Consider the following 27,205-nt stretch of genomic DNA (forward strand, 5'->3'; position numbering starts at 1 on the left):
TATCTCTCGTCTAGATGTTACCTTTTGCCCGTTTTTGTCTTTTAGTTTTTCATGAAAGCAACTCAACTGGAACAGATGAAAGAAGATTATTCTTACATCATGGATACTAAAGCAAGGACAAATGATCAAATTGAACAAGGAGTGGAGGTTTGTGACACATAATTTAGATAATTTAGGAGTTGAATGTCATAAGACACTGTTTTTTCTTTTTTATTTCTTTATCATGTTCTCTTGTGAGGACTGTATTTGGCCTTGGTTGACAATTCAGATGAAGCACAGGTGGATTTGGATCTACATTTGTTAGTCTGGTATTCACAGGTTTCACATTACTGCCTGGTGCCTGTGGTTAGCATTCTTGGAGTAACATGAAACTAAATCTCAACTTTGGCTCCAGTCAAGATTTTCTTTGAGCAGTTTTCCCTCCATTGACATCAATACAATCCCCCCCTAACGTCTTACTGTTTGACTCCTGTCCTGACGCTTGGAGAAAAGAGGCTCTGTTTGCTTTTTTCCGTGCTCAGCTCATCTCTGGGGGCATTGGCTAGTCCCTAAGGCTATTGATGCAGGGGGACCATGTCCCCCTTTGCAAGATTCCTTGTTTTTTTTAGGCAGCGCACATTATAGTGAAGTACTGCAGGGGTACTTTTTATTCCTATTACTTTTTCTTTTAGTAACATTTCAGTTACTTTTGTGTTGTATCCAAGACTGGCTGGTGGCAGCAGATATTTTTCTAGTGATTTTTTTTTTCTCCATTTTACCACTGTGACGAATTTGAGGAGGAAAGATAAACACCCAGATTCTTAACTGCCGTCACCTGAATAGGAGAATTACTCAGCAGTTGGCTAAAAAGAAGCAGTTCGGGGAGAACCCACCACCAGAACATGTCTTGTCCCCCGTGAAGCCGAAATGCTTACAGAAAACAGGGTGTTAGGGAGAATTCTCATTTATGGCTAATTTCCCTCACCTAGTTAGTCCCTCAGCAGCTTTGTTGGATTTCAGGGGTTTCTTTTTTTCCAGCTGGTAAGAGTGTGTGCCTTTTATCCACTCTTACCTGTGTTTTGATCTTGGGCTCTGGAGCCACACCACTCCATGAGCCCCAGTTTTTGTGTGTGTTACACAGCACCTTCAGTGCAGTAACAGAGTTGTCTTTGAGACTTCGCACTGACTGAATTTTTCTGGGGCTGACTACTGTCGCCCAGAAACTTGTAAAGTTGCCATTAACTTTAGGTAGTCACTTTAAACTACAGACCCAGTACACCCCATCTTTCATGGAGTATTGGAAAGGGTTAATTCCTACCGCCTTTTGCCAGTGCCTCTCTGAGCTTTGTTTTGCTCTTTTAACATTTAGACTTGGCTGGTGACAGTGGTATCTACCCTAACTTTTCTACCGCAATTATACTATATAAACGTGGTACTGTTCCAGGCTATTGTATTCGCCTCGAACAGAAACCCGCTTTCCCAAATACTTTTTATTTCGGCTCTGGTCTGGTTTAGTCGCCATTTCTTTTGTGTTTTACTTTGCGTGGCAAACCAGGTCTGCCTTCTTTGTTCACCGTCTTTTGGCGGGCTTCTACGAAGAAGCCCTCCTTTGGCACCTCGGTGTCTAGGTGGGCTGAATGTGAGGGAGGGGTGTAGTGACCCCCTGCACAGGGTCTCCATGGAGAACCAAGTCACACTTTGTATTGATTGGCTGAGGTGGTTGTCCGGGCCGGACAACCCCCCTGCTGAGTGATTGACAGCCAGGCTGTGTAAATGGGGGATTTTCCCATAAAAGGCAGGACTCTTGGGCTGGGTCAGAGTCGCCACTCGAACTGCAAGGAACCAAAGAGAAGCGGAGAAGAAGACGGCTCCTGCAACTCCCGAGTCCCGGTGAAGCCCTGCTGCAGTCCTGAGTGATCTACCCTTCAGCGACAAGAGAAGATCCAGTCCAGAGTCTTCTTCCCTTGAGCCTGTTTGGATCAACCAGCTCAGCTTCAACAGTCGCAGGACCCTCTTTGTGGTTAAAATTGCTGCACATAGCTGTAGTGGTCCGGATAGCCATCTGAAGAGCCTCTCCTGTTTTTAAAGGCGCGTACCTTTTATTCACCGTTGCTTCACTGCTGCTGGCTTCATCCCTGGGTAGTGCAGATTGCTCTAGACGTCCTCCTTGTCTCCACGACTGAAGCTCCAGGAACCGTGAGTCTGCAGCAATTACTGCCGTGGCACCAGCTTTCTTCACCGAAAAGGTACTGTGTCCGACTTCGAGGAATTGGGGTGAACCCTTCTTCCTCCCCAAAGGCTTGTCCTTTTCTTCCTTCCCTCTTATAACTTTTTTCTCCCTTTCTGACAATACCCAAGTACTCCAGGCAATCTCGAATCGTGAACTGTTTTAAACTGTGTGATCCTCTGCAACAGGAACCCTGTTTCACTTGACACTGGCGCAGGCTTATTGACTTTTATCCACTAGTTAGAAGGTGTCCTCTGATTCTAACTGCCTTGACAAAAGTATTGCCTATGATTTTTAACCCCAACTCTCTTTTGTTGATTCATGTGCTAAGTGTGTTTTGACTCTGGTAACATTTCTTCCTGCGAGTACACTTATCTTTAGTAATACCAAACTGTCATTACTGTCAAAAAGTGATTGCATATGTACTCCCGGTAACGTCTTTGTTTCACAACACCTGTCTGTCAAATCCTAAGGTACTTAACTTGAATTGTTCTGCACAAGGGGAATTGGTTGTGTGTAGTGTATTTGAAGTGTGGTTTTATTTTAATAGAAGAGAAGTGTTTTGTGAACAGATGGTTTAAAAATAAATGTACTTATATTTTTTTAACCAGAACAGAAACCTTGAGTCAGTGTTTGCTTGAGTCACAGTAATTGTAGTCATTTGTGTAATCTCTACTACTGCTCATTTGCTCTTGAGATGAGTCGGGCTACTCTGCTACCAATTTAACTGCGTAGTACAGGCTTGTACCAAAGGTGAACTTGTATTACCAATTGTGGTCTTAATTCTGTGCAGTGGTCCCTAAGTGCACTGCATAGGATTCTGCCTAACAGGGTGTTTACAGAACGACGGAAAAGAAATCTGTAAAGAACTGAAAGGCTTTAACAGCAAAACAGGACAAGGTTTCAGTAGTGAAATTCTGAAAATCAAGGAAAGGTATAACAGGCAGACTGCAGAAGCAGACTGAAAATGGTGCTGCAAAGACCGCACCAACAAACAGCATTCAAAAGCCAACATTAGGGATATTCAGGAAGGGTTCAAAAACTGGTCATGGGCTACAGAAGCAAACTCCCAGTGGAAGCAGTTGACTGAACAGCTGCTTCTGCTCCAAATTAGCTAATAAAGGCACTCCTAACCAACAGGGTGGAGCTCATTGCAGTCTGTCAGCTGTGTTGAATCAAGCCCAGCCCCGGCTTCAGTAGCCTACAGCAGTGGTTTGCAATTAAAGTCTCTTCAGCTCTCCGCAGATTCTCCTAGCCTCCAGTAGCTTTGAACTGGTGAATGCAATCAGCGCCTCCCCAGCTCTTAGTAGTTTGCAGCAAACAAATGTACTTAGTATGCCTCCTCCAGCCCTCTGCCTCTTGGACTGCATACATGTACCAGAATGCATTTGCTGGTTTAACCCAAAACCCGGAATGGAACATGAAATTCGATTGGTCCAAAACTGCAGCGTTAAAACAAGTAAATGAATGCAGAGGCAGTTTGTTGATGGCATAATTGCGATGTTAAAACCTACAGTCTCTCTAAATGTGTGCATATAACGGTGCTGGGTGGTTGGTGGGTAGCCTCCTGGCGGAGATCTAGTTGAGGGGAAGCAGAAAACTAAGGGAGCCGAGAATGCGAGCAAGGTCCCTGAAACCAGGACTGCGTGTGTCTTTGCTGTCCAGCGACGGGCCCAGCGGAGGGCACACCGCTGGGAAGAAGCAGACGTCCGGCCATGTGCTGCCGGCTGCATCAAAACCTTGCACGTGACCGGAGGCTTCAGAAGAGCTGTTGCCGCTTGGGAAACACCAGTACCTTTTTTTTGCGAGCAAACAGGTACGCGGGTTACCCGAATGGTACAGGAGTTCTCGGGGAACGAAGGGGAGAAGGCGGAGGCCATAGAAAGACGGTCTGGGACCCACAGTCATTGAAGTTCAGAGACAAAACCCCATCTGAACTTTGCGATTCTTGGACTCGTACCCATATTGAATCTGAAACAAAACCATACTAAATACTGCAAGTCAGGGACCCGCACCCAAAGCGAGAAAGCATATGTTGGAACAGTTCTGCAACCCGGGAGAGCCGTACACAAGGAACTGCAATCATATACGAATGCAGGGGGCAAAGCAGCCGATTGGGGACATGCGGACAGAACTTCCGAAGATATCCAGACCCTAGGCCATTGAAGGCCGGTGAACAATACATAATGATTTGAACTGTACCCTCTGAGCCACGGGCAGCCAGTGAAGCTTCCGCGAGGCTGGAGAACTTGAGGTACAGTAAATGCAGGCCACTTGGAGGTGATGCATCAGGAAGAATGGCTGCGCTAAATATAGAGTTACAATAGTCACAGGTACTCAGGAAGAGTGCCGCAACCACTGTGCGCAGTGCTGGACAGGCAGAAAACCAAGCACCCACTCCAGAACCCATAGTTTGTAATGCCCTGACTGGCACACAGAAGCCACTGCTTCCAAAGAGTGATGACATCATTTTTCCCCCTAGATCCTTAACAACCTGAACCGGAGTAGGACGGGCAAAGAGAAGTAGGCCAGAAAGCAGAGGTCCAAAGAGAGAAGGTAGAGGTGGGTCCAACCACCAGGATCTTGCTCTTTTACCCATTAAGCTTAAGCCAATTGCGGGCCATCCTGTGCCCCACGTCCCCCTGTAGCTGAGATTCAGGATCAGGATGGAGAAGATAAAGACGCAGTATAATCTGGGTGTCATCAGCATACGAGTAGCATTGGAGGCCGTGGGAGTGGATGAGCTTAACAAGAGGCTGGACATACAAATCAAACAATATAGGGACAGGGCCGAGCCCTGGGAGACTCCACAGGTAAGAGGAGCAGATGTAGACAGAAATGGGGGCAGGGACAGAGTTTGTGAACGATCACCAAAAAAAGCCAAAAACCAGGAGAGCACCTGTCCAGCTACTCCCACCCTGGCCAGCCGGGCCAACAGGATGGAGTGATCGACTGTATCCAAAACTGCAGATCGATCTAAGTGAACCAAGGCCCCCACTGTCCCTCTGATCTGAGACACGCGCACGACTAATACGCTATGTGACCGGGCCGAAATCCATACTGGAAAAGGTCTAAGAGAGACTAAAGGAGTTTCATAAAGAATGGGAGTAATGAAATGGGGCGGAAGTTAGCAGGACAGATTGGGTCAAGATGGGGTTTCTTCAAGAGGGTGGTCCTCCAAAGTGTGCTTAAAGTGCGCAGGTATGGCTACTGACTGACAAGAATGGTTGATGACCTGGACCACTAAAGGGACAATATTAGGTATGATGTCTTTGCAAACGGCCACCGGGACAGAATCCAGAACAGAAGCATTTTTAACATAGACATGCCCTTTATAATGTCTTCCCTGGAAAATACAGGAAAGACAGACCAAGATCTTGGCATCAAGGAGTTTGAAGAGCTAGAGAGGAACCTTCCCGACAATATGTCTGAGAGCATAATCGATTTGCGGATGGTCTCTGGGAAGAAACTCGAGAGGGATTCACAAAGTTCTTGCGAGAGCAACCCTGCTATTTGAGCTGCTATTTGAGCTGCTGTTGGACAGGATAGGGAGTGTACAAACTCAAATAGCTCACTTGGTTGATTCAGGGCTCCCTGCACCCTATTGGTGAAAAACCTACACTTAGCCTCCTCCACTGCCTTGTGGAATACTGCTGTTGCCTGCTGCAAGAGAGTCCGGTCTGATAGCAGATAAGACCCTATCCACCTGAGCTCAGCCTGCCGCCTCTTGTGTCGAAGGAGCCTTAGAGCTTTATCAAACAATGGCTCTGATTGATGAGAGTGCGGTCTTGACAGCTTTACTGGGGGCCAGGTGATCTGCTGTGTTCTTAAAAACCTGTGCGAGTACTGTAAGGTCGACTACGGACGGGGCTACACCCTGCTACAATAGATTGAGCAACAGAAGCTGTATCAACAGACTTTCAATTTCTTTTTAATACTTGGGGCTTTGGGGTAGCCTCGGCGGTGTATCAATCACTAGGGGGGGAAAAGGATCACAAAGTGATCATACCAATCGAGTTGAAATGATGAACTGATACTAACGAAGAGGAAGAGAAAACAAGATCGGGTGTGTTGCTCAGATAGTGAGTAGGGCCTGACGCAAGCTGCGGAATAGTGAGATCATTCATCCCTGCTAAAAACTGAATCGGGGGTTGGTCAGTACGAGAGGTGACCTGTAGATTAGTCTCCCACAATCAGCAGATTGCTATGTCGCAGGTGAAGATCGGCTATCGGGTTTAGAAAACTTCCAAAAAAACAGGAATCGTCGGTAGGGGGACAATAAACTATATTAAAACATAACAGTAATCTGAAGGGTTAACTGTTAGACACATTAATAAAAGCTTCAACTTTTACCTTGTGCTCACAGGGGACAATATGTGCGGTAAAAGCTGATTTAAAAACAGCAATCCCACCCCCAGAAGTAGATTTCAACCGGTCCAAATGAAGGATTTTATAGTTTGACGGTAATGCCTGCACCACTGCGGGAACGGAATGATCATGCAGCCAGGTTTCCGTTAGGCATGCTATCTCAGGGTTACAATCCCCAAGCCGGTCATAGAATACTGCAGCATGTGCCACTAAGGAGCGTGCATTAAGGAGAAGAAATGAAAGAAAGGCCTGGGAGACCACGCCCCGCCCCAGTACAGGGAGGCACCTGAAACCCGCTGGCCACACGGTACCCGCCGGCGCAGCTCCCAACAGCTTTCACAGGACATCCCCACAGTACTGCAGCCAATAGTCGCAGTACCTCCTTCCTGTAGCCCTTCCGCAGCCCGGACAAGCACAGACATGCTTGACTTCGGCGCGCAAGGTCCTTGACCGCTGCATGGCGGAGCTGAATGCTGCCTAAATAGGCACATATCGGCCTAGCCCCTCCCACTGCTCAAAGGAGAGCGAAGACAGACTGCAACGTGTGTCCTGTCCGGGGAACTAGGCAGGAGCCAGGCAACTTTCAGACCCAAGAGTCTACATGAACCAAAAGTAAAATAAAAGTGAAAAATCAAATAAATAAACCAATTAACTGCACACTAAAGTTATACAATTAAATGAATGGCGTCCAGTCACCCGCCCGCTCGCCAGCACGAGCTAAAAGGAAATCAAAAATGAGGTGGTCTAATAAATTAAAAATCCATAGTAAATGAGGCACTGAGCTAGTGGAAGTACTTATGGCAGTAAGTTAAGGCCGGCAAGGGGGAAACATAAGAAGGATCCTAGGGGATAATGCCAAGACCTTAATATTGGCGTCCTACCATTTTAAACATTTCTGTTACTCTGCCCCTTTTTGCCCAAGACACTGGGAACTTTCTAATACTTGGAAGCAAAAGTTCTTTACTTTTACTTTAGGAAGCGATCATCCTTGCACAGTTAGTTTGTTTTATTAGTGTTAGGGACAGACGTAGGCTTTTTGAGACACAACCGGGACAGACTTTAAAATTTCAACATTCTGACAGTTTCATTTGTTTTCTTAGAGGCAGGGAAACCCCTCTTTGTTTTAGGGCCCGAGGCATTTTTCCAACCATTTTTCATATAATAAAAGTTTGACCACGAAGTTGACAACACTCCGAGTCTTACTTCTGACCCCTTACACCACATAATGCCCTTTTACAAATATATTTTCAAAATAGCAGTGCCACACATTCTTCTGCCCTGTCCTTTTGGCCATCTTGTTTTAGGCCTTCCTGCCCTCTCCGGCCAGGAAATGCCAAAAGATAAGTACTTTCATGGGCAATCCCTAGAGTTGCCCTTGAAAAGTAGTGGTTTGAGGATCTGGCCGGGTGTGTGAGCTGGAACAGTTTAGTCCCAATCCAGTCCCCAGCCAGGCGATGATGTTTGCTGGGCAGATGTGGGGCAAGAGGCTGTCCAAAATAGAAGTTCATCGGGATTGAACTGCCCTTGACAGTTTGAATGGTGCTCATCGTTGCTGTTGGTGGGCTGAGGCCATTCCCAGCTTGAATTTGGGATAAAAGGAGATATCCTGCAGCCATTCTTCAGATGCCGTTTAGAGCCAAGAACCCTACAAACAGTTGCAGCACACTGAAAACCCAAGGACAACCGTTAAAGACATCTAGCATTGTCTCCATCCAAGTCCCGGTGAAGCCCTGTCTGCATTGATCTCCCGAGGACCATTGTCGGTCCTTTAATCCTAGGGCTGGTGTGACCAACCAGTCTAGAGCCCTGCACAAAGATCATAACCCCAGAAGCATTTAGAAGTATCCAGGAACATCCCTGTGTGTTGACTGGCTTCATACAGGACATCTTTGGTCCATCAGTCTGCATTCTAAGTTTTGGCTTGGAACTTCGCAGGCTGCAAGCTTGTGGCCCAAGATCAATCCTCTTGTAGTTGCTGATCTCCATCATGAAGATGGACCTTTCTGGAGCAGTGTCTTTGTCGCACCATGAGTGTTGGCTGCCCATATCAGGTTTTCTTTGCTGCCAGTCTGTCATTTCCAAGGTGTCTCCACGCATGGGCCCTGAGGGGTTATGGTCTTTCCATCGAAAACTTTCCAAAACATGTTTTAGCATTGAAAACCTAACCATCAAAAATATTGGCATCGGATGCATTTGTTTGTATTTTCTTTTTTTTTTGGAGGGGGTTCCACCCACTAACCCCCATTTTGTACACTTAAATAGTCACCCCAATGAAAATTAACTCTTTACCCAACACATATATGCATTTGATGCATATATTCTCGATGGAAAAGGTTTTGTTGGAAACCTTTTCGTTGGAAACACTAGACACCGCCCTGAGGTGGTGGTGGTCGTCCCAAGGTGCCTGGTGTGATGCTGGAAATGCATCAGAGGGAAAGGACCTCTGAATCCTTCTCCTTTATTGCTTATCATGTGTTCTGTCTTGTTTTCCGCACCTGAGTTCATTTGAGACTCCTGGTGGTGCGGCTCTTCCTGTATTTGGTTCGGTGAACAGACCCTTTGGATACCCTTATGGCACCCATGGGTGGGAGTACGACCCTGTACTCCTAGTGTATGTTTTTGGGCACCTGTGTGTGGCCCACAGAGCAGGGTATGGGCTGGTGGCATCTCCGCGCTAAAGTGACAGGTGTCCTGAGCATCCTCCATTTTGGGATGCCCAGGCCCTGTCATTGGAATCAGTAGATTCCTGATGGAGACAAGGTGGCCCCTGTGGCCTCTTGCTTTCTATAGACTGTTACTGTGTCTTCCCAAAGTCCCGGGAAGCCCTGACTCTGTCCCTTCCCCCTGACTGCCTTTTGGGTGGAAGTTCCATAAATAATAGTGTGGGGAAGTGCCGACCAGACTGGCTGGAGCCTTCTCAATGACCATATGTTGTAGGTACGCCCGTGGGGCGGGACGTGGGTGAATGGAGTGTGTGATGAATACGCATTTCCTGTTGTGGGTGTCTAGTATCTGGTGTTTGACACAATGACTGAGACAGCCCTGCCCGAAACTGGTATGAATGCAGTATGTATTGTTGAATGGCGTGGTACTTGTCCGAATCCACATTCTGTGTTGCGAGTGTCTGGATGGAGAAGAAAGGCCTAAGTGCACCGTATGCCTGATTGGCTGACTGACTGCCTGAATGCCCTTCTCAATGATTGCTTGCCTGAGTGTGACCCAGCAGAATGAATGGGAGATCAACTAGTATATCGGGGGGCCTCTCACTGCTAGAAATCGTTCAGAAGCTGAAGTTGATACTTGATGCTTACTCTCGAAGCCGAGCCGGAAGAAGAATGTGAACCGCTGCTCCCTTCCGTGTAATCCTAAAGCTGCTGTCTTCAAGAACTGATCCAAGAGGACCTGGTAAGGAGAACGCTCCCTGAGCTACGAGGGACCATCGTGCAACAGCTGATCTTTGCCAAAGCTCCCTGGTAGACCGACCTACGAAAGGCTGCAGACCGGAGAAGGGGCCCACTGAGGAGCACCAACAGAAGCCCCAGACAGCCGTCCACCGTCACCGTCTGGAGCCGCCGTGCTCCCTTTGCCTAACAACATTGTGATCCAAGGACTTCCTTGTTCATCACTGTCAACCGCATTCGTCCTGCTGGAGAAAGTTAAGGTCGTCGACAACCGAGGAGAATCCGCCGATGGGTTTCCCGCCACCTGAAGACCTCAGACGCAGACGAAGCTACTGAAGCCAGCCGTGGTCACATCCTGTTCGCCGACGCCAGACGCCGATGAACCGAAGCCGTTGCTGGGTCAAAGTTCTTCACTGACTCTTTGCGGCAACGAACACTCGTCGAGGTGCACCGCACGCCTCCCCTGTTGCAGGACGTTTTCGACAGATTGTCAACGAGCACTGCAAGGACTGAAGCTGCTGCCTCAACGACAACATTCACCTGTCCTTCATCTCGGAAATTCGACCCGTGGCTCCTGCCTGAAAGGGAGCGCACTCAAGAAGGGCCCGTCGATTCCCTTACGAAGAACTCTACAAGACCAGGTACATTTGGGTTGCAGAACTATAGAAGATGAGACTCTAATAGACAATATATTGGCTGGGCTTGTAGTTCATCTTCATTTACAGGTTGCCCAGGTGGGGGGATCCTCATACAGAACTGTGCCTGACGGTAGGGGCTCAGTATTCTGCCAATTGTCTAACCAACTTGTCTTCCTCCTAAGTCTATGGTTGATATCGTTTTGCTGTGTTGATTCGTATGCTATTTGAACTGAGTACAGTTGATGCATTTGAATGGAATCAGAGTGATAGCGGTACCACCTAGAACTGTATATATTTACCATTTTCGAATTGTCGGAGCACAAAGTGTGTTATTTTGATTGTGTATATAACGTGAACCTTATTTATATAAAGAGCTGTGTTTTAACTTACATCGTGTGTGGACATACCTTGGGGACTACACTGTACTTAAGAACCAGCCTGCATCGCCTCCTGAGAGCTACGCCTTGATTGCTCGACTAGATTACCAATCATAGAAAATCTTGGTTGGGGTCCTCTGTACCTCTCCTCTGCCATATAGAGAGCAGGAGAAAAGACACCCCCTCCAATCTTTACACCTGGGTCATCCAGCTTCAAGGTTTCAGGAACAGTCTTGTAGTGCAGAACCACTGGCCAGCAGAACCCAATCTGAATCCCAAAACTACCACTGCAACCTTTCTGGGTTGCCCTTGCAACTGGACCTTTGACTTTAAGTGGGCTCTACAAATCTGAGAGCCCCATGATTGGTTTCTCAGTACAACCGAATACAGGGGGCGGGGGGAGGATTTGCCATACATGATTACATCCCACTTTGCTCCATAGGGCTGAACAAGTTTAAAGTCCTCCCCTTCACTCTCCTTTCCCTGGTCATAAACGGTGGAGTTCTGCCCAGGAATCCCCCCTTTTCCTGGGATCCCCCCTTCCCACAAGCGCCCTCAACTCAAGAACCACAGCCCACAGAGTGACGCGACCCGGCAGCACACCATAAACACTAGAATCACACCAGGGACCACCACACGCAGCGACCACCACCGAGATGTCCAGGAGCATGGACACACCAGTACTCACCAAAGTGGCAAGGAAAATGCAGGAAGGGACCCTGGCGCAGATTTGGACCAGAGAAACTGATACAACGGGGGTTCAAAATGCTGGCGAATGAGGAGCCGAACCCAGCACGGATCATAGGCAGGACGAACAGGAGAGACTGGTGACCCACAATTCACTCCTAGGTCTAGTAGGAGAAATGGTAGAGAAAATTACTAACGTAAGAAAAAAACAGATGGACACTGAAAGGGAAGACCTGGCCGAAGGAATACAGGAAATAAGAAGGGACATCAGCAAGATCGAGGAAAGGGTGGACACAAACGAGAGGGCTTCCAAGAGCTGACTGAAGAGGCACGGAAAGCATACACCCTTATGGAAACTCTCGCTGTAGCCACCCATAACCTTTAACTAAGGGCTGAAGACCTGGAAAACGGGTCCAGGCGATCCAACATACGGGTCAAATGCCTGCTGTAGGCCACCGAAGACCAAGACCTGACTCATTTTCAGAGACCTGCTGGATGCAGAACAGAGTGTAGATATTCGCTTTGATTGAATACACACAGCTGTTGCGAAATGGCAGGAACCATGCGCAGGACCAAGAGACGTCCTGGTTGGCGTTCCATAGCTACGCCCTGAAAGAACAAATTCTGGAAAAGGCCAGGAAAACGAACCAAAACACTTACAGTGGCACTGAAATCTATCTAGACCAGGACCTCTCCCAAATCACCCTCAACAGAAGACGGCGCATGGGCCCAGTTCGGACCCACCTGAGAGACCAACAAGTGAGATATCGCTGGCTGTACCCATTCGCGCTGAGATTCACATGGCAGGGGGAAGCACCACAAATTAACAACCTGCGAGCAAGGAGCCCTCATACAGGGACTCGAAGAAGAAACTCAATTGCTGCTCCCCTCGCCATCCAGTCAAGCTATCGCCCGGAGACCCTGGGAATAGATGCCAGAAGAACCAAGAAAGGGGGGAGACAACCCCCCCCCACGGAACTCGTCAACCCACCGCAGACCCAGCCAAACTGGGGGACACAGAGGAAATGGACAAGTGATCTAAGACCAAGCGCAGGACTTCCACACCTATGCCATCCCTGGGGAGGGCGCATAGCGAGATAAAGCTTGTGCTTGAGCGACAAGGACTGGATTTAACTCGCACACCTGCGGGAGGAGGGGGGGTAAACGGTACGTTGGAATGGGATTGGGAGATCCTGCGTGGGGACAAGCTGGGCATCTAAAGGGTCTAGCTCTTGTGACCGCAAGCGAGAGGGGGCTGAGCGCCGGCTGGACCCACCCTGCAATGGAAATGGTGGTTGGGGGAGAGGGAAGGGAGGAGGAGCAACAAGAACAGGACTATGCAACTGAAAGAGGAGGGTGGAACTGTACTGAAGCAGAGGGGCCTCGGGGGAGCGAACCCGGGAGACCCAGGATCACCAGCCCAGACAACAAGAACCCAAGAGACCGAATATGGCTCGACCAGACCACTTAAAGTTACTATCGCTAAACATTAACGGTTTTAACTCTCAGCTCAAAAGGAAAAAGTGGAGAGATACCTGAGAGAAGAGGACCCAAATATAGTCACGATGCAAGAGACCCACATATAGACATTGGATAAAAGTCTTGGGGTATAAGAGAATTTTCCAGGCCACACAGTTAGGTAAAAAAGGGGGAGTCCTAATAGCTCTGAAAGATGGGCTCGATCTATCAGTAAAGGGAATAGATAATGACAACCATGGCAGGTACTAGGCAGTCGTGCTAGAAGGAAGAGGGGAAGCCTATACGGTTGCGACTCTTTACTCTCCGAATACAGGCCAAGACATCTACATACACCAAGTGCTCACTCGCCTAGAAAAGTTCACAAAATCACTGGTCATTCTGACAGGGGTTTTCAACCTGGAATGGGATCCAATCAGACAGGAGCACAAAAACACACAGCCCTTCAGTGCTACCCTCCGTGGACCTTAAACGGAAAATACAAGACCTATCCCTGGTCGACACATGGAGGCTAATGCAGGGAGATGGGGAAGGATACACCTTCTACTCTCATACTCAGAGGTCACACTCCAGGATCGACTATATATGGCTGTCCAGCTCGCTGGGGGAAAGGGAAAGCGATTTAACGCTGGGAGCTATCACCCGCTCCAATCACACGTCGATGACCGTGCTATTAAAAAGGAAGAGGGGGCCACCCAGGCTCTGGAAGTGGAGATATCCTGCCCAGCTTTTCAAAGATCCAACACTACTGCGAGAAGTGACGGAAGAGATTGAAAGTTTTAGCCGAGACCAATAAAACCGGGGACACCACTTGGCAAACCTACTGGGATCCTCTCAAAGCTACAATCAGAGGCAGGATCATAGCCATAAATGCAAGACGCAAAAGGGAGCTGAGGATGGGGGAAGTCCGGCTAGAAGCAAAATTAAGAGAGAATTACCAAAATGGGTCCGAAACGGACTCCTGCTATTAAGAGTACAGGGCAATACGGGGGCAATTAGACACCATACAAACCGGGGCGGCGGATGTTAGGCAGAAACCTGTGCAGTTCCCTCTGGGACCACTGCAAAAGATTTAAGACTACAGGTGTTTGGCAGTAAACCCACTTGGTAGCAGTCTGTACCACACAGATTCACTGGTAGCTGTGGCTGAGCAGTCAGACTTCCCTCAAGAAGAGTTAGGCAGTATACAGAGCATACAAAATAGGTACAGAAATACAGTAGCACAAGCAAACACTGACCAGAGCTTGGGTGTAAAAGTATATAATTTATTTAACACACACTTATCTTACCAATTTAGTGCTAGTTTGTTTTATAAGTTCAAAACACAATCACTATTATCATATGTACATCCCTGATTACTTGTTGGACAAGTCTTAGTTAACACCACTTATTTCCAGACAGAGGTGCGCGCTTAACGTTCGATGGCATTCCAACAAGTTAAATAAAAAGGGAGGGAAAAGCAGAATTATGGAAGCATACACACTAAACACTTTTTAAAGAACCACAGCAAGTTTAGGAAGGCACAGTCTACTGGTGAGCAAGGAAGTTTAGGTGCCAGGCCCACTTTCAAGGGAGCCAGGCGGAAGATGCCCAAGATCAGACAGTTACACAGTCTTCAAAGTTTGTGGAGGTAGTTCGAAAAAGGTTTAGTTCAGTGCAGGAAAGTTAGCTAAGGTGTCCCAGGCTAGCCCAGGTTCGGGAGACAAGGATTTAATACACCCCGTTCAAACGGTTGCAAGGGAAGCCAGGCGAACACGGTACCTTAAATGGAGAGGATCATCCAGCGGGGGCAGTTGTTCCTGGCAGCGGGTGCAAGTCACAGCGTCGTCCAGAGGAGGAGAAGATCTCGTCGTGGAGGAAGGATGAAGGTCGTTGCACTGCCAGGGAAGAAACCAGCCGCGGAGTTCTCCGGGACAAAGGTACTACCCTTTTGGTTCGCGGTAGTGGTGAAAAAGTGGTATCCCGGTTGCCGGGGTGCTTGGCAGAGGCAAGGCGGCCACGAGATGCTCCAGGAAGGCGAAAAGAAGGGTAGACTGGTTATCCCCACCAGTCGAAGGAAGAAGACTCTCTGGGCTGGAGATCTCCTCTGTCGTTGGGAAAAGTGGTGAGACGGTTCAGCAGGGCTCCACCGGTGGTGTCGTTGCAGGCCGGCTCAGCTTCTCCCTCCTCGGATTCTTGGGTCCTGTGGCGACTTCTGAAGTTCCAGTCCCCAAAGCCCTGTTTTTATGCAGCATACCCCCATTCACTCAGCCTAGCTGTCAGTCAAACATGCTAAGTGGTGAGCCGACCGGCTCAGCTCTTGAGCCAATCACACAAGAGTGCGACCTGAGTTACCAAGGTAACTCAGTCCAGGGTGCCTAAACTCCCTCACACACCCTCTGTGGTACCCAGACAGAGTGGCACCACTTTTGGAGGCTTCTATGGAGAAGCCTGCCAAAAAGTGGAACAAAGGGCTCGACTTGGGTTGGAGTCACAGAAGAGAACACAAATGCCATTTTAGAATCGAGTTCTGGCAAAAAATACCAACCGGCGAATTAATATTAAATAAATAAACCGGCGGTATGTTTGAGGCTATAAGAATTAAATAAAAGTTGGTAGCCTCGAACAATGGGAAAATCCCATAGGGATATATTCGCGGTCGAATATAAAAAGTAGTATCCACTGCCACCAGCCAAAACTCGATCAGGGGGGACGGAGACGTGCCCCCTCGAACAGACCCCAGGGCAATCGAATTGCCCCGACCAGTACGTCCACAATATGATGGTTTGTACTGGTTTCTGTTCATAATTTGGGACTAGCAAAGCCAATGGTCACTTTACATGCCCTGGGAGACAGTAGTCAGTCCCAGGGTATGGAGTCTATGTTGGGGGGTCGCTACGACACCTCTGGGTTACGGCACAGAGGGTGCTGTGTAACCCACATCAAAAAAACACATGAGACCCTATGGAGTAAAGGACGCCATAGCCCATAAAACACATGGAAAGTTAAAGGAACACCTCAAATCATGTCTAAGAGTAGGAGCAAAAGAATCTCACTCTTAGCAGGAGAGAAAAAAATAAACCCCAAAAAATCCAGCAAAGCTGCTGGGGGACTCACTAGGTTTGGGAAATTAGCCTTACAGTGAATTCTCCCTAACAGCGGAGCACAACCTGCTGCACCTCAAACAAAGGTTTTACGTCAAAGCCAACAAATCAGACCGTCTGCTAGCCAAAATGCTGAGGTAAGAGGAAAGGGATAGGGCAATCCTGAAAATCATCCAGCAGGGAGGCCGGCCTAGCACTAAAACCGAAGACATAGAAAGGGAATTTGTGAATTTCTACTCAACTCTATATAGCTCCGACAACCCATCTTTTCGATAGCCATGAAGCTTACCTGAGGGAGATGGACCTACAGCAATTAACGGGAGAGGAAAGGGAATCCTTGGAAGGGGAAATAACGAGGTTACGGTTGCCATAAACTCACTGCCAATCAACAAATCTCTGGGTCTCGATGGTTATGTAGTAGAAGTCTATAAAACTCACAAGGAAACATTAATACCACACCTTACGAACCTGTTCAACCACATTGGCCTCTTCCATTGTCCCTGGTACGGTGTTGGACTGGCCTATGTGATATTAATCCCTAAAAAAGGTAAGGACCCTACTGAGTACAGGTCATACCGCCCCATCGCATTAATAAAAGTGGATGCAAAAATCCACACCAAAATCCTGGCCACCAGGCTTGAGGCGATCCTCCCCAAACTAGTCTGCGTAGATCAATCGGGCTTTGTCAAGGGGAGACAGACGGGAGACAACATAAGAAGAATAGCCCACCTAATCCAAAAGTCCCAGAAGAGAGGAATTCCTGCTCTTCTCCTAGACGTTGACGCTGAGAAAGCCTTTGATGGGGTCGAGTGAGTATTCCTCATAGCAACCATGGCTAAGATGAGCTTCGGCCACCGCTTCTTAGGGGGAGTCAGAGGTAAATGGACACATCTCTGATCCGGTGAAAGTAGGATGGGGCCCAAAACGGGGCTGCCCGCTTTCCGCCATCCTGTACGCCCTACATTTAGAGCTCTTTCTTGCGACCATAAGGGACAACAAAAGCATAGTGGGAATACCCTTTGGAGGGACCACACACATAGTCGCCGCCTTTGCAGATGACCTGATACTGACGATGACCCAACCGGACACATCCCTGGGGGTAGTACAAAGGGAGCTGGACTGCTTTGGGGCCATGGCAGGGCTAAAAGTAAACATAAATAAATCCGAAATACTCAACCTTACTCTCTCTGCCCTAGAAGAAAAAAATCTCACACTCCTTCCAATACAAATGGGTAGACAACTCCATAACTTACCTAGGGGTTAAGCTAACCAAAACGTTGAGCAGACTATATCAGGCCAACTACCCGCCCCTCCTGGAGAAACTCAAAACAAAACTGATAGACTGGGGCTTGCTGGCCATGTTCTGGGTGGGCCGTATCAATGTCCTGAAAATGGTGGTACTACCGCAAATCCTCTACCACTTCATGACCCTCCCGACCTACATACCACCCCGCTTCTTTAAAAACCTTCATAAAGCAACAGATAAATTCCTATGGAACAATAAACCACAAGAGTGGCGGCGAAAGTAATGAGAAGCTCCATAGCAACAGGGGGTTTGGTGGTACCAGACCTCAGGGTGTACTACACTGCTGCCCAAACAAGGGTCATTAGGGATTGGCAAGTAGACGATGGAGGGAAAATATGGAGACCTATGGATAGGGCAGTTGTGGGGGCTGCACTGACGTAAATCCTGTGGAAGCCAAGGGCGGACAGGCCAGTGCCAAAGTATGCAAGCCTAATCGTAGGAACAGTGGGCAATGCATGGGACTCCACGGTCACCAGAGCTCACATTACCTCCTTTCCCTCTCCTAATACACCACTCTTCGGCAACCCACAATTCTACCCCGGTTACAAAACTTTTATGTTCCACACGTGGGAACAAGGGGGCTGCCACAGAGTTTGAGATATGTTCAATGGGGACCAGATCAAAAGTTTTGAAGAATGTAAAGCGGACTTGGGCCTAGGAGAAAATCAAAGATTCACCTATGTCAAGCTGAGACACTGGCTGACGCACCCAGGCATGAAACAAGCGTGGACCCGCGAGCTGACGCTGTTTGAGAAATACCGGAACACTAACACAGGAGAGAAGAAAGTGGTAGCAAACATTTTCAGACTCATCAAAGACGGGGAGGCTCCCTCGACCAAACTATATATGGGGAAATGGGAAGCAGATACATGGGCCACAATTGACACATCTAAATGGGTAAAACTATGGGGGCAAATGCCAAAGCTGACAAGATCACTCCAAATTAGATCGATCTGGATGAAGCTCATTTGCAATGGCACTTAACCCCGGTCAAACTCCACAAAATATATCCGAAGGTGTCCCCTCAATGCTGGAGGCGATGCAGGGAAACGGGCACCTGGAGCCACATATGGTGGGACTGCCCAAAAATAGACCACTGCTGGGAGACTGTCCATGAAGCAATTGAACAAGTCTTGAGTTAAACGTGGAGGAAACAGGGGGCTGGCCTTGATAGGGCTAATGTCATGACCCTTGCCCTTGGCCTTCACTGGCAAGTCAGCCTTCCAGTTAGGGCCAGGTCAAAGGCCTTAAAACCTCATACAAGACTATCTTGGAGTCAGTCCTGGCGCCTTTGGCGCCAGGCTCATAACCATCATGAAGACCAACATTAGAATGGGACTATTTACTTGGGACTATTCAACTTGGGGGGGAGGGGGGCGTTCAGCCAACATGGAGGCACACACATAGCTCAGTTACAAGGAACTGAGCCATGCAGTCTAGTCTTTTGGGTGTGGCAGGCCTGGGACTACTTTACCTGGACTACTTTGGGTGTGGCAGGCCTGGGACTATTTTATCTGGACTACTTTACCTGAGACTATTTAAACCACACCCAAACAGCAGAACATGCTTTGCGTTATTCTGCTGTGGGCAGCGTAACGGTCACCGTGTCCAGTTCTGTGATGCCAGCTTACCTGAAACCAAGGACCTGCAGAGAGAGAAAGAACACTACGAAACTTAACTGGAACAGTATCCTGTCTTCAATCCATCGCTGACTTCAGTTTCATTCACTTGAAGGTACGAACTCCATCATACGGCAACGCATGCATCCTGGAATACCATAACCTGGAAAGAGGAGAAAGAATGACAGCATTAGTAAGCGTTTACTCACGTTTCCTCCCAAATGAAGAAAGCCACACAATTCTTACCTGGGTAGTCATCTCCTGGTCAGTATCATTGCTGGAACATTACGGCGCTCGGCGAAGAACATCGCAACCTGCAAGGAGATAAAAGACACAGGTTAGCAATATAAAAGGCGAAACAGCGCCGCGCATTGCGCATTACTCACCGGACAGCATCGCACACCGTGCTTTCGCCTACCGGCCCATGCTCCTCTTCAAACTGCATGACAATACCAAAATACCTTTCCATACCTAAAAGGAAAGAAGCAAGACATTATTATTCAAACTAAACGGACCATAAGAACTGCATATAAAGACTGTAAAGCAGCAAACCTAAGGAGTCGCAGCAGGCCTGGATTCCCACAGGGGGGCTTGCACCAGTGAAGTAACTTGCTTGCTGCTCGCCCCTGCCACAAGGAGCAGGATGGAGAATCCACATTTTACAATATTAAGGTGAGAAAAAGGCCCAAGGGGGTGGAAGGAGTTGAGGCCAAGGGAGGTGGGAAAACATAAAGACAATCTGGTATTGAATCCAGCTCTCCTATATTGCAGACCCATCTTTAACCAGCGGCATTACCAAGGGACCAGGAGAGGGTTCGAGAGTGCAAATCATCCAATCAGGGCTGGGTGGCGTCCCCGTGGATACCAGGTGAGCGTAACAGCTAAACAGGGTTCTTGGGGAGATCCGGACCAAAGCAAATCGGAAACTATATCATTACGATGATGGCGGCAGCACTGGTTCTAGCGCGCAAATGGAAATCTACACAAGTCCCCCAGGGCCACGTATGGATCTCGAAACTATGGTTGCTTCTTGCCATGGAATAGCTAACATATTCGCTACACGGGGACCACTCAAGTTCAACACAGAAAGGTCAACGTTTCTGAGTTATCTCAGAGACTGAGCACCGGGCATGGTGCCCCAAAGCGATGTCCCTCCTTTGGAATAATTGGTAACCCGGAGGACGAGGACCTGTAAAAGACACAGAAACAAAGGCCTCACCAAACCAAGCGGTGGACACGATAACTTGGCGAGGTACCCCTAACCCAGCACCAAAGACTTCTGAGAGCTGCTCTGGACCAGAGGGGGGAGAAGGGAGTGGAGAGACGGGAGGGGGATTGTTATTGTTGAAATTGTCTTATTTGAATAGTGTTAATAAAAACCTATTGGGGAAAAAAGAACTCTGAGAAGGAGAACATTCATCGCCCAAAAAACACATCCCAGCTGAGAAATATGTCGGAGGATTCCAAAAGGCATGGCATAGCCTGGATCAAAGGATACAACGGAGGGCTGTCTGGTTTCTCCATAGCTCTATGGTGAGAAAGATGGTCAAGGTGCTCAAAGCAGGGTTGAGACGCAGGGGGGGTGTAGTTTACTGGGTCTGCGGTGGGGGTTTGGGTCAATCCTGGCATGTTCTTTTCCTTAACATTACTTGTCGGAATCCAGAGTGATCCCAGCCCAAGATGGAGACCAACATCTAACATCTAACAATGATTGGCTGGTTGTTACCTGTGAGGTAGTTTTGAATCTTGCAAAAGATTCTAAACTGCCTTTCATTCAGATTTCATCCAGAGCAGGTCATAGCAGTTAGAGGTGCAGAAAACCTACAAAAGAAAACCAGAGAAAATGATCCTAAAGTAGAGACCAGAGCAAGCAGTGAGCCAAAGACATTCCCAGCAACAAATTGAGATAAGTGGTTTGACAATTCTATCTGTGAAAGAGTGTTGGAACTGAAACTTGAAATGTAGCTTTATTTACAAGTAGTTGCCAAGTAAGTATCTGTCCAGTTATGATGAAAAAAGAATTGACGAGTTTAATTTGACTTTAAGGAGAAGTGACTTAGTTTTCAAAAAGAAAGTAGAATTAAATTGCACATCCAAATTGCGTGGCTAACTGCTGAGGCATGAACACGTAGCTTGCCAGAGCTCCCGCTCCACTCCATATCCTGGTGAAATCCTACCCCTTTTAGACTGAGACACTAGATCTGAAGTGGGTGCCCTGTCTGAGGAACACAGGGAGCACATCCCAACAGCGTTGCAGAGTGTAAATTGCCTGTTGGAAGTGTGGTGGAGTAAAGGCACTCCTGGAGGACGAAGGAGCTGAAAAAGCTAGATGGCCGCTGAGGCACACTGACAACACTGAGCGGCTGCCTGGGAGAATCGGGATAGTGACAATGGTGCTTTAAGCAGCCCCTGGACCGGATTGCAGTTAGAGCAGAGGCGGAAACACTCGGCGAGGTGGGTGGAATATATGGAGTAACAAGAGAAGGGGAAGGAGGACAGTGAGGGAAAGGGAGTGACTTGCGACCGGCTCACGATACGGTAGTAAGACGAAGAGCGACGCCGGAATACATGAGGCATTCATCCCCAAGCCAGCGCGCAACCTGGTGGAAGAGCAGCCTTTCAAAGCCGCTCTGGCACGTAACCTCCGGAACAGAGGAGGAGGTACGGCACAACTATGTTGACACCTGCAGGAGCCGAAAGTGACTGGCCGAGGAGCGTGAATCCTCTGCAGGGAGAATGGGGACCTGCACAAGGCTGAACAAGTTTGCGAACTCTGAGACCCGGGCCGGCATGGCAACAAAGCACACTGACCCCTGCTATCGCTGCACAAGTCACAAGCTCCAAAAAACTCAGAGGATAACCTGCGCCCTTACCTCAATACCCCTGAGTTAGCTCCCCCATTCGCTAATGACCCCAAGATCTTAGCAGACATCTACAAAGATGTCGTCACCAAAGCTATCAATGAAATAGCACCACTCGAATGGAAAAAAGAGAAGAAATCCCTACATACCAAATCATGGCTCACTGAAGAACTGCACACAATGCGATCCCACAAAAGACTAGCACAAAAAAACTGGCAATCTAACCCCTGCACCATCACCAAAAACAAATTCAACTCAATCTCCCACCAATACAAGATAGCCATCACCAATGCCAAATCCAACGCTTTTAACACACAAATCTCCAATGCCAAATCACACTCTAAAGAGATCTTTGCCATTTTTAACGAACTCATCTCCTCCCACCCCCCAATACACCGGATGAAATAATCAAAGATAAAGCTTGGTGTACCAGCATTCAAGCTGCCATGCTTCATAAAATTGACCTCCTCCAAAAGAAAATCAAAGACCATTGCAAAACACTTCCTCAACAGACGGAAACCAAGCCTACCAACGCCCCACCCACCTCGTCCAAGCCTGCCATACCTGACTTCTCCTTCAGGGACGTCACTGAATCAGAGGTGATCAACCTACTAAAAAATCTCAAACCCTCCCCCTTTAAAGCATGCATCATCCCGGCCACCCTTAAAGAGGCCTGGGTCCGGCCTCTCCTAAAAAAAAAAAAACCTACCCTCGACCCTTCACAACCCAACAACTACAGACCTATAACTACAGTGCCATTCCTCCTGAAATTACTTGACAAAGCCGCACACTGCCAAATCCAACACTTTCTGGAAACCCATTCCATCCTCGGGACCAGGCAATCGGGTTTCCGGACAGGACATGGCACAGAAACAGGCCTGGCGGATCTGAAGAGCCAGATCACCCAAATCATGGACAAAGGCAAGCCTGCTCTTCTGCTCCTTCTAGATCTCTCAGCCGCTTTCGATCTCGTTGACCACAAGACTCTCACAGCACACCTCACACACTCATCCAATTTCTCGAAAGAATCCGCTCTATGGATCACCTTCTTAGAGGGAAGAGCCATGAAAATGTTCTCGGACATTGCCAACGCCACTCCCACGACTATCCACTGTGGGGTTCCTCAAAGATCATGCACTGCACCCACACTCTGCAAGCTGTTCACTAAGCCCCTCTTTGACAAACTAGACTCACACAGTATTACATACACGAACTACGCGGACGACACACAAGTACTTCTACCCCTCTCAGGATCATACAACGAAGACGCCAAGGCACTCCACACAATTTACTCTATCATCAAGGCCTGGATGGCAGTTAATGGCCTTTGCCTCAATGGAGACAAGACGGAAATCATGATACTAGGTCAACAGAATACCCTAGACAAACTTGACAAACTATACGCTAACTTCTCCATTGACAACTCCATCATTCCCGTCTCCACAGCCGTTAAGACACTGGGAGTATACCTAAACGCCTCACTATCTATGACCAGACAAGTCAGCGCAATCACCTCCTCATCTGCGCATACCACCAAAATCATAAATGCCATCAAGCCCTACCTCTCTAAACCCAACTGCCTCTCTATAGCTAGAGCAACCATTGGAGCCAAATTGGACTACTGCAATGCCCTCCTAGCAGGCACATCAGCCAAAAACCTACAGACTTCAAGTCATGCAGAACAATGCGGTCCGGGCCGCTCTCAGCATCCCTAGAAGAGCGCATATCTCCCCTGCCAGACACTCAGCCCAATGGCTCCCGGTCAAGGAGTGGATCACTCTAAAAATACTCACCCTCACACACAAATGCCTCTCTCTCTCTCTCTCTGCCCCTATCAGAGACCATCATCAAACCATCCTCAATCTGCCCCACCAGGACGCCATACTCCAACCTCCTCCACAACCCACGCATCAAAAAAGCCAAAGCCGGAGGTCCAAGTTTCCCCTACATTGCAGCCAAGACCTGGAACGCCCTTCCTGCAGACATTAGAGCGGAAAACTCACTCCCGATCTTTCGCAGGAAACTGAAAGCCTCTTTCCTGGCAAAATAATAGGCAACGCTCAGGAATCCATGTAAATATACTGCATTTCTAACTTGTATATATGTCCTTGTCCACTGTAAATATTTGATGTGTATGTAAATATTGTATCTTATGTAACTAAGATACTGTCTGTAACAAGCGCCACGATGCCCCCGGGCTGACGTGCGCTCTACAAATCTGACTAAATAAATGCTGCACTGAATCTGCAGTCTGGAAACCATGCTGGGAAGCTCTCAACAAGGAAAGCCTGGTGTCGGGTGTCGCAGCCAATGCGAAACAGTGATACAACGCTGGGTGGGGCTGGAGAAGCAAAGCCTCAAGGAGAACACCCCAGTGGGCCAGGAAGAGCCCCGGTGAAGGTACTTGCCTGGGAAAGGGGGCGCTGTGAGTCAAGGGAGTGGTGGCAAACAAAGAGAGATATTGATATTGATATTTTATTTCTATTGCGCTCGTACACAAGTGTTTCAGAACGCGACAAGGCAAGGGAGGGGAACAGGGGAGAACAAAACAGCAATTTTGCTAGGCCCGGTGACATTGAGAACGTGCAAGTGCATGGGATAGGGGGAGGGGAAAAGTGCGTGGAAGGGGGGAGAAGTGAAAAGTGCGAAGCAGAGGAGAAACAGATAAATAACAATAAATAATAAAGGCAACAAACGGTGGTAGTGCAGCCAGCAATTTGCAAGTGGTAGGTTTAAGGCAGCAGACAGGGTAGGTCTGATAAGTGCAGGAAGAAAAAAGGGGGGGCTTGTATGGGTACAGATACAGACCCTAGTGCAAGGGGTGGTCCGGAGGCAGTGCGGGAGGGTGGCAGGGTGAGCAGGTACCAGGGCCCGTAGGACAGAGGGTGGCCAGGTGCACGGTGCCGAGAGCGAACAGATCAGCAGGGGAGAGGCGGAGCAAAGGCAGAAGAATAGAGGAAGGTCTTGAGGTGTTTCTGGAACCGGAGATGGTTCTCCTCAAGTTTTAGAGTGGCAAGGAGGCTATTCCAGAGGGAGGCCCCAACCGAAGACCGAGATCTACCCCCAGCTCGTTTATTTGAAAAACGACTGACTGAGGGAGTTAGAGGTAGAGGAGTGCAGAGCTCGAGAGGGGAGGTATTTGCGGAGGGATAGCTGAAGGTATTTTGTACGCAGGCCCCAGAAAGCCTTGTGGACAATGTAGAGGGTTTTGCATTTAATCATTGCATCCACTGGGAGCCAATGGAGAGATTTCAGAGCTGGAGAGATACAATCCCAGGGCTTGAGGCCAAGGACAAGTCTTGCAGTCCTGTTCGGGATTAGTTGCAGAGGGCGGAGAGTAGAGGCAGGTAGATTTAGAAAGAGGCTGCTACAATGGTCCAGCTATAGAGAACCTGAGCTTGGGATACCATGAGCTTCTGGGGGAAGGAGAGGAAAGGCAGAGTACCTCTGAGGAGGTGCAGTCGGAAATTTGACTTTTTAGAGACCTCAGAGATGTGGGCTGAGAAGAAAAGGGTGGAGTCTTAGATGACCCTGAGGTTCTTAGCCTCGCAGGTGGGGGTAGGAGGAGGGCCAAGGGAGGCCGGCCAGAGAGTGAGGGGAAAGGATGGTGAAGGTGTGCCGATGAGGAGGATCTCCGTCTTGGCATTCAGACAAAGATCATTGGCGGCACACCAATCTTGAATGGCAGTTAGGCAATCAGAGATGAGAGGTAGAGGAGGTGGCCGAGGGCAGCCTGAAAATGAGTTGTCAGCATAGCACTGGAAATTTGAGCAGAAAGTGGCAATGCAGTGGGCGAGAGTTGCCAGGTATTGGTTGAAAAGCCAGGGCAAGAAGTTAGACCCCTGGGGAGAACACCACAGGTAGAGAGGAAGATTGATGAAAGGAAGGAGAGAGGCAAAGAAACCACAGAAAGGGCGGGAGGAGTGACATTGAAAGTGTTGATGGAGGCCATAAAAACTGTCAGAACCTTCTTGGAGGGTAATATCAAGGAAGTGGGGGTAGATGTGTCACTGGTCTGAGCAGACCTACGGAAAGTATGTGAAACAGTCACAAAGGTGGAGCAAAGGGTGAGCACCGTGGATGATGACCTGCAGCATCTTAACCTGGTTGCTGGCCTCATCGGGGTGACAAGAATGCTGGAAGCGAAGGCAGAGGCAACGGAGAGACGTTCCCAACATTGCAACATTCGAATAGTGGGAGTCCCGGAGAGCGAGGAAGGCCTGAGCGTGGAGCTCTTTGTGGAGAACCTTATTCTGAAAACCCTGTGGATGAAAGGACTCTCCAAATGTTTCACAGTGGAACACAGTTACGGGTAGAATTCCCCCGCCGCGCGGACCCTCAAGGGTAATATTAGCAAGATCCTGAATTTCCGAGACGGGGACACGAGCCTCCAGGAAACAGAGTGGGGGAATGTCAAGCTGCGTATTTTTCCATACTTTACACTGGAAGTGCAAAGGCAGATACAGACTTATAATGCAGTGGGACGACGCTTGCAAGACCTCAACATTAGGTACATGATGTTCTTCCCAGCCAAAATTAAGGTTATAGCCGATGGAAAGGACTGGTTTATTACATCCCCACAGAATATTTGGACATTTCTGGAATGGAAGTCACACCGTTGCCGCCTGAGAGAGGAGGGGGCGGAAGAGAAGTCATGGTGGGGACCTTTTTACTCTGTTGAGAGGGGGAACAATGCTGCAAAGAGGGTGGATGATCTCAGTAGGTGGGAAAGGGAAAAAAATAATGTAGGGGCAGAGTTTTGGTTGAGAGGGGTGGGAAAGGGTCCATGGGGGGGATTTCCCCCACCTGTCCAGGTTGTTAGTCCATGCAATAGAGTGTGGTGGATTATGAGACTGGAGGTCTCATGAAGAGAAGCGGGGGGGGTTTGAGAGGGAGTTCGCTGGGGGAGGGTGCGAGTTAGGGAGACTTTGTGGGGAAGTTGGGCTGGAGGGGGTTAGGAGAGGAGGGAGTAAGGGGGAGAGGATGGGGACATCTACAGGGGAGTTGGAACGTTATGGATGAATAACCGAGCAGAGGACCAGGAGATGTTAGTATTGAGAGCAAGGATGAAATGGCAAGAGCAGAGGGAGTGGGAGGAGGGAAGGATGCTACAAGACTGGGGGAGGGTCACAAATGAAACCGGGAGACCCCAATGGGGAACATGGACTTAAAGATTGGAACAT

At 48.5% G+C, this 27,205-nt stretch overlaps 1 protein-coding gene across 2 annotated transcripts in view; it reads left to right on the top strand.

Moving 5' to 3' along the window:
• SMC6 (structural maintenance of chromosomes 6) overlaps nt 1-27,205 on the top strand; it is a 2,412,589-nt gene that overhangs the window by 655,946 nt on the left and 1,729,438 nt on the right. For both annotated transcript variants that reach the window (XM_069605927.1, XM_069605928.1), the window contains one exon: nt 46-147. In XM_069605927.1, coding sequence (XP_069462028.1) covers nt 46-147 — 102 coding nt within the window. The remainder of the gene's footprint in view (nt 1-45; nt 148-27,205) is intronic.

This window comes from Ambystoma mexicanum, chromosome 4p, assembly GCF_040938575.1.
Source record: "Ambystoma mexicanum isolate Mex_15411 chromosome 4p, UKY_AmexF1_1, whole genome shotgun sequence".
Classification (NCBI taxonomy): Eukaryota; Metazoa; Chordata; class Amphibia; order Caudata; family Ambystomatidae; genus Ambystoma; species Ambystoma mexicanum.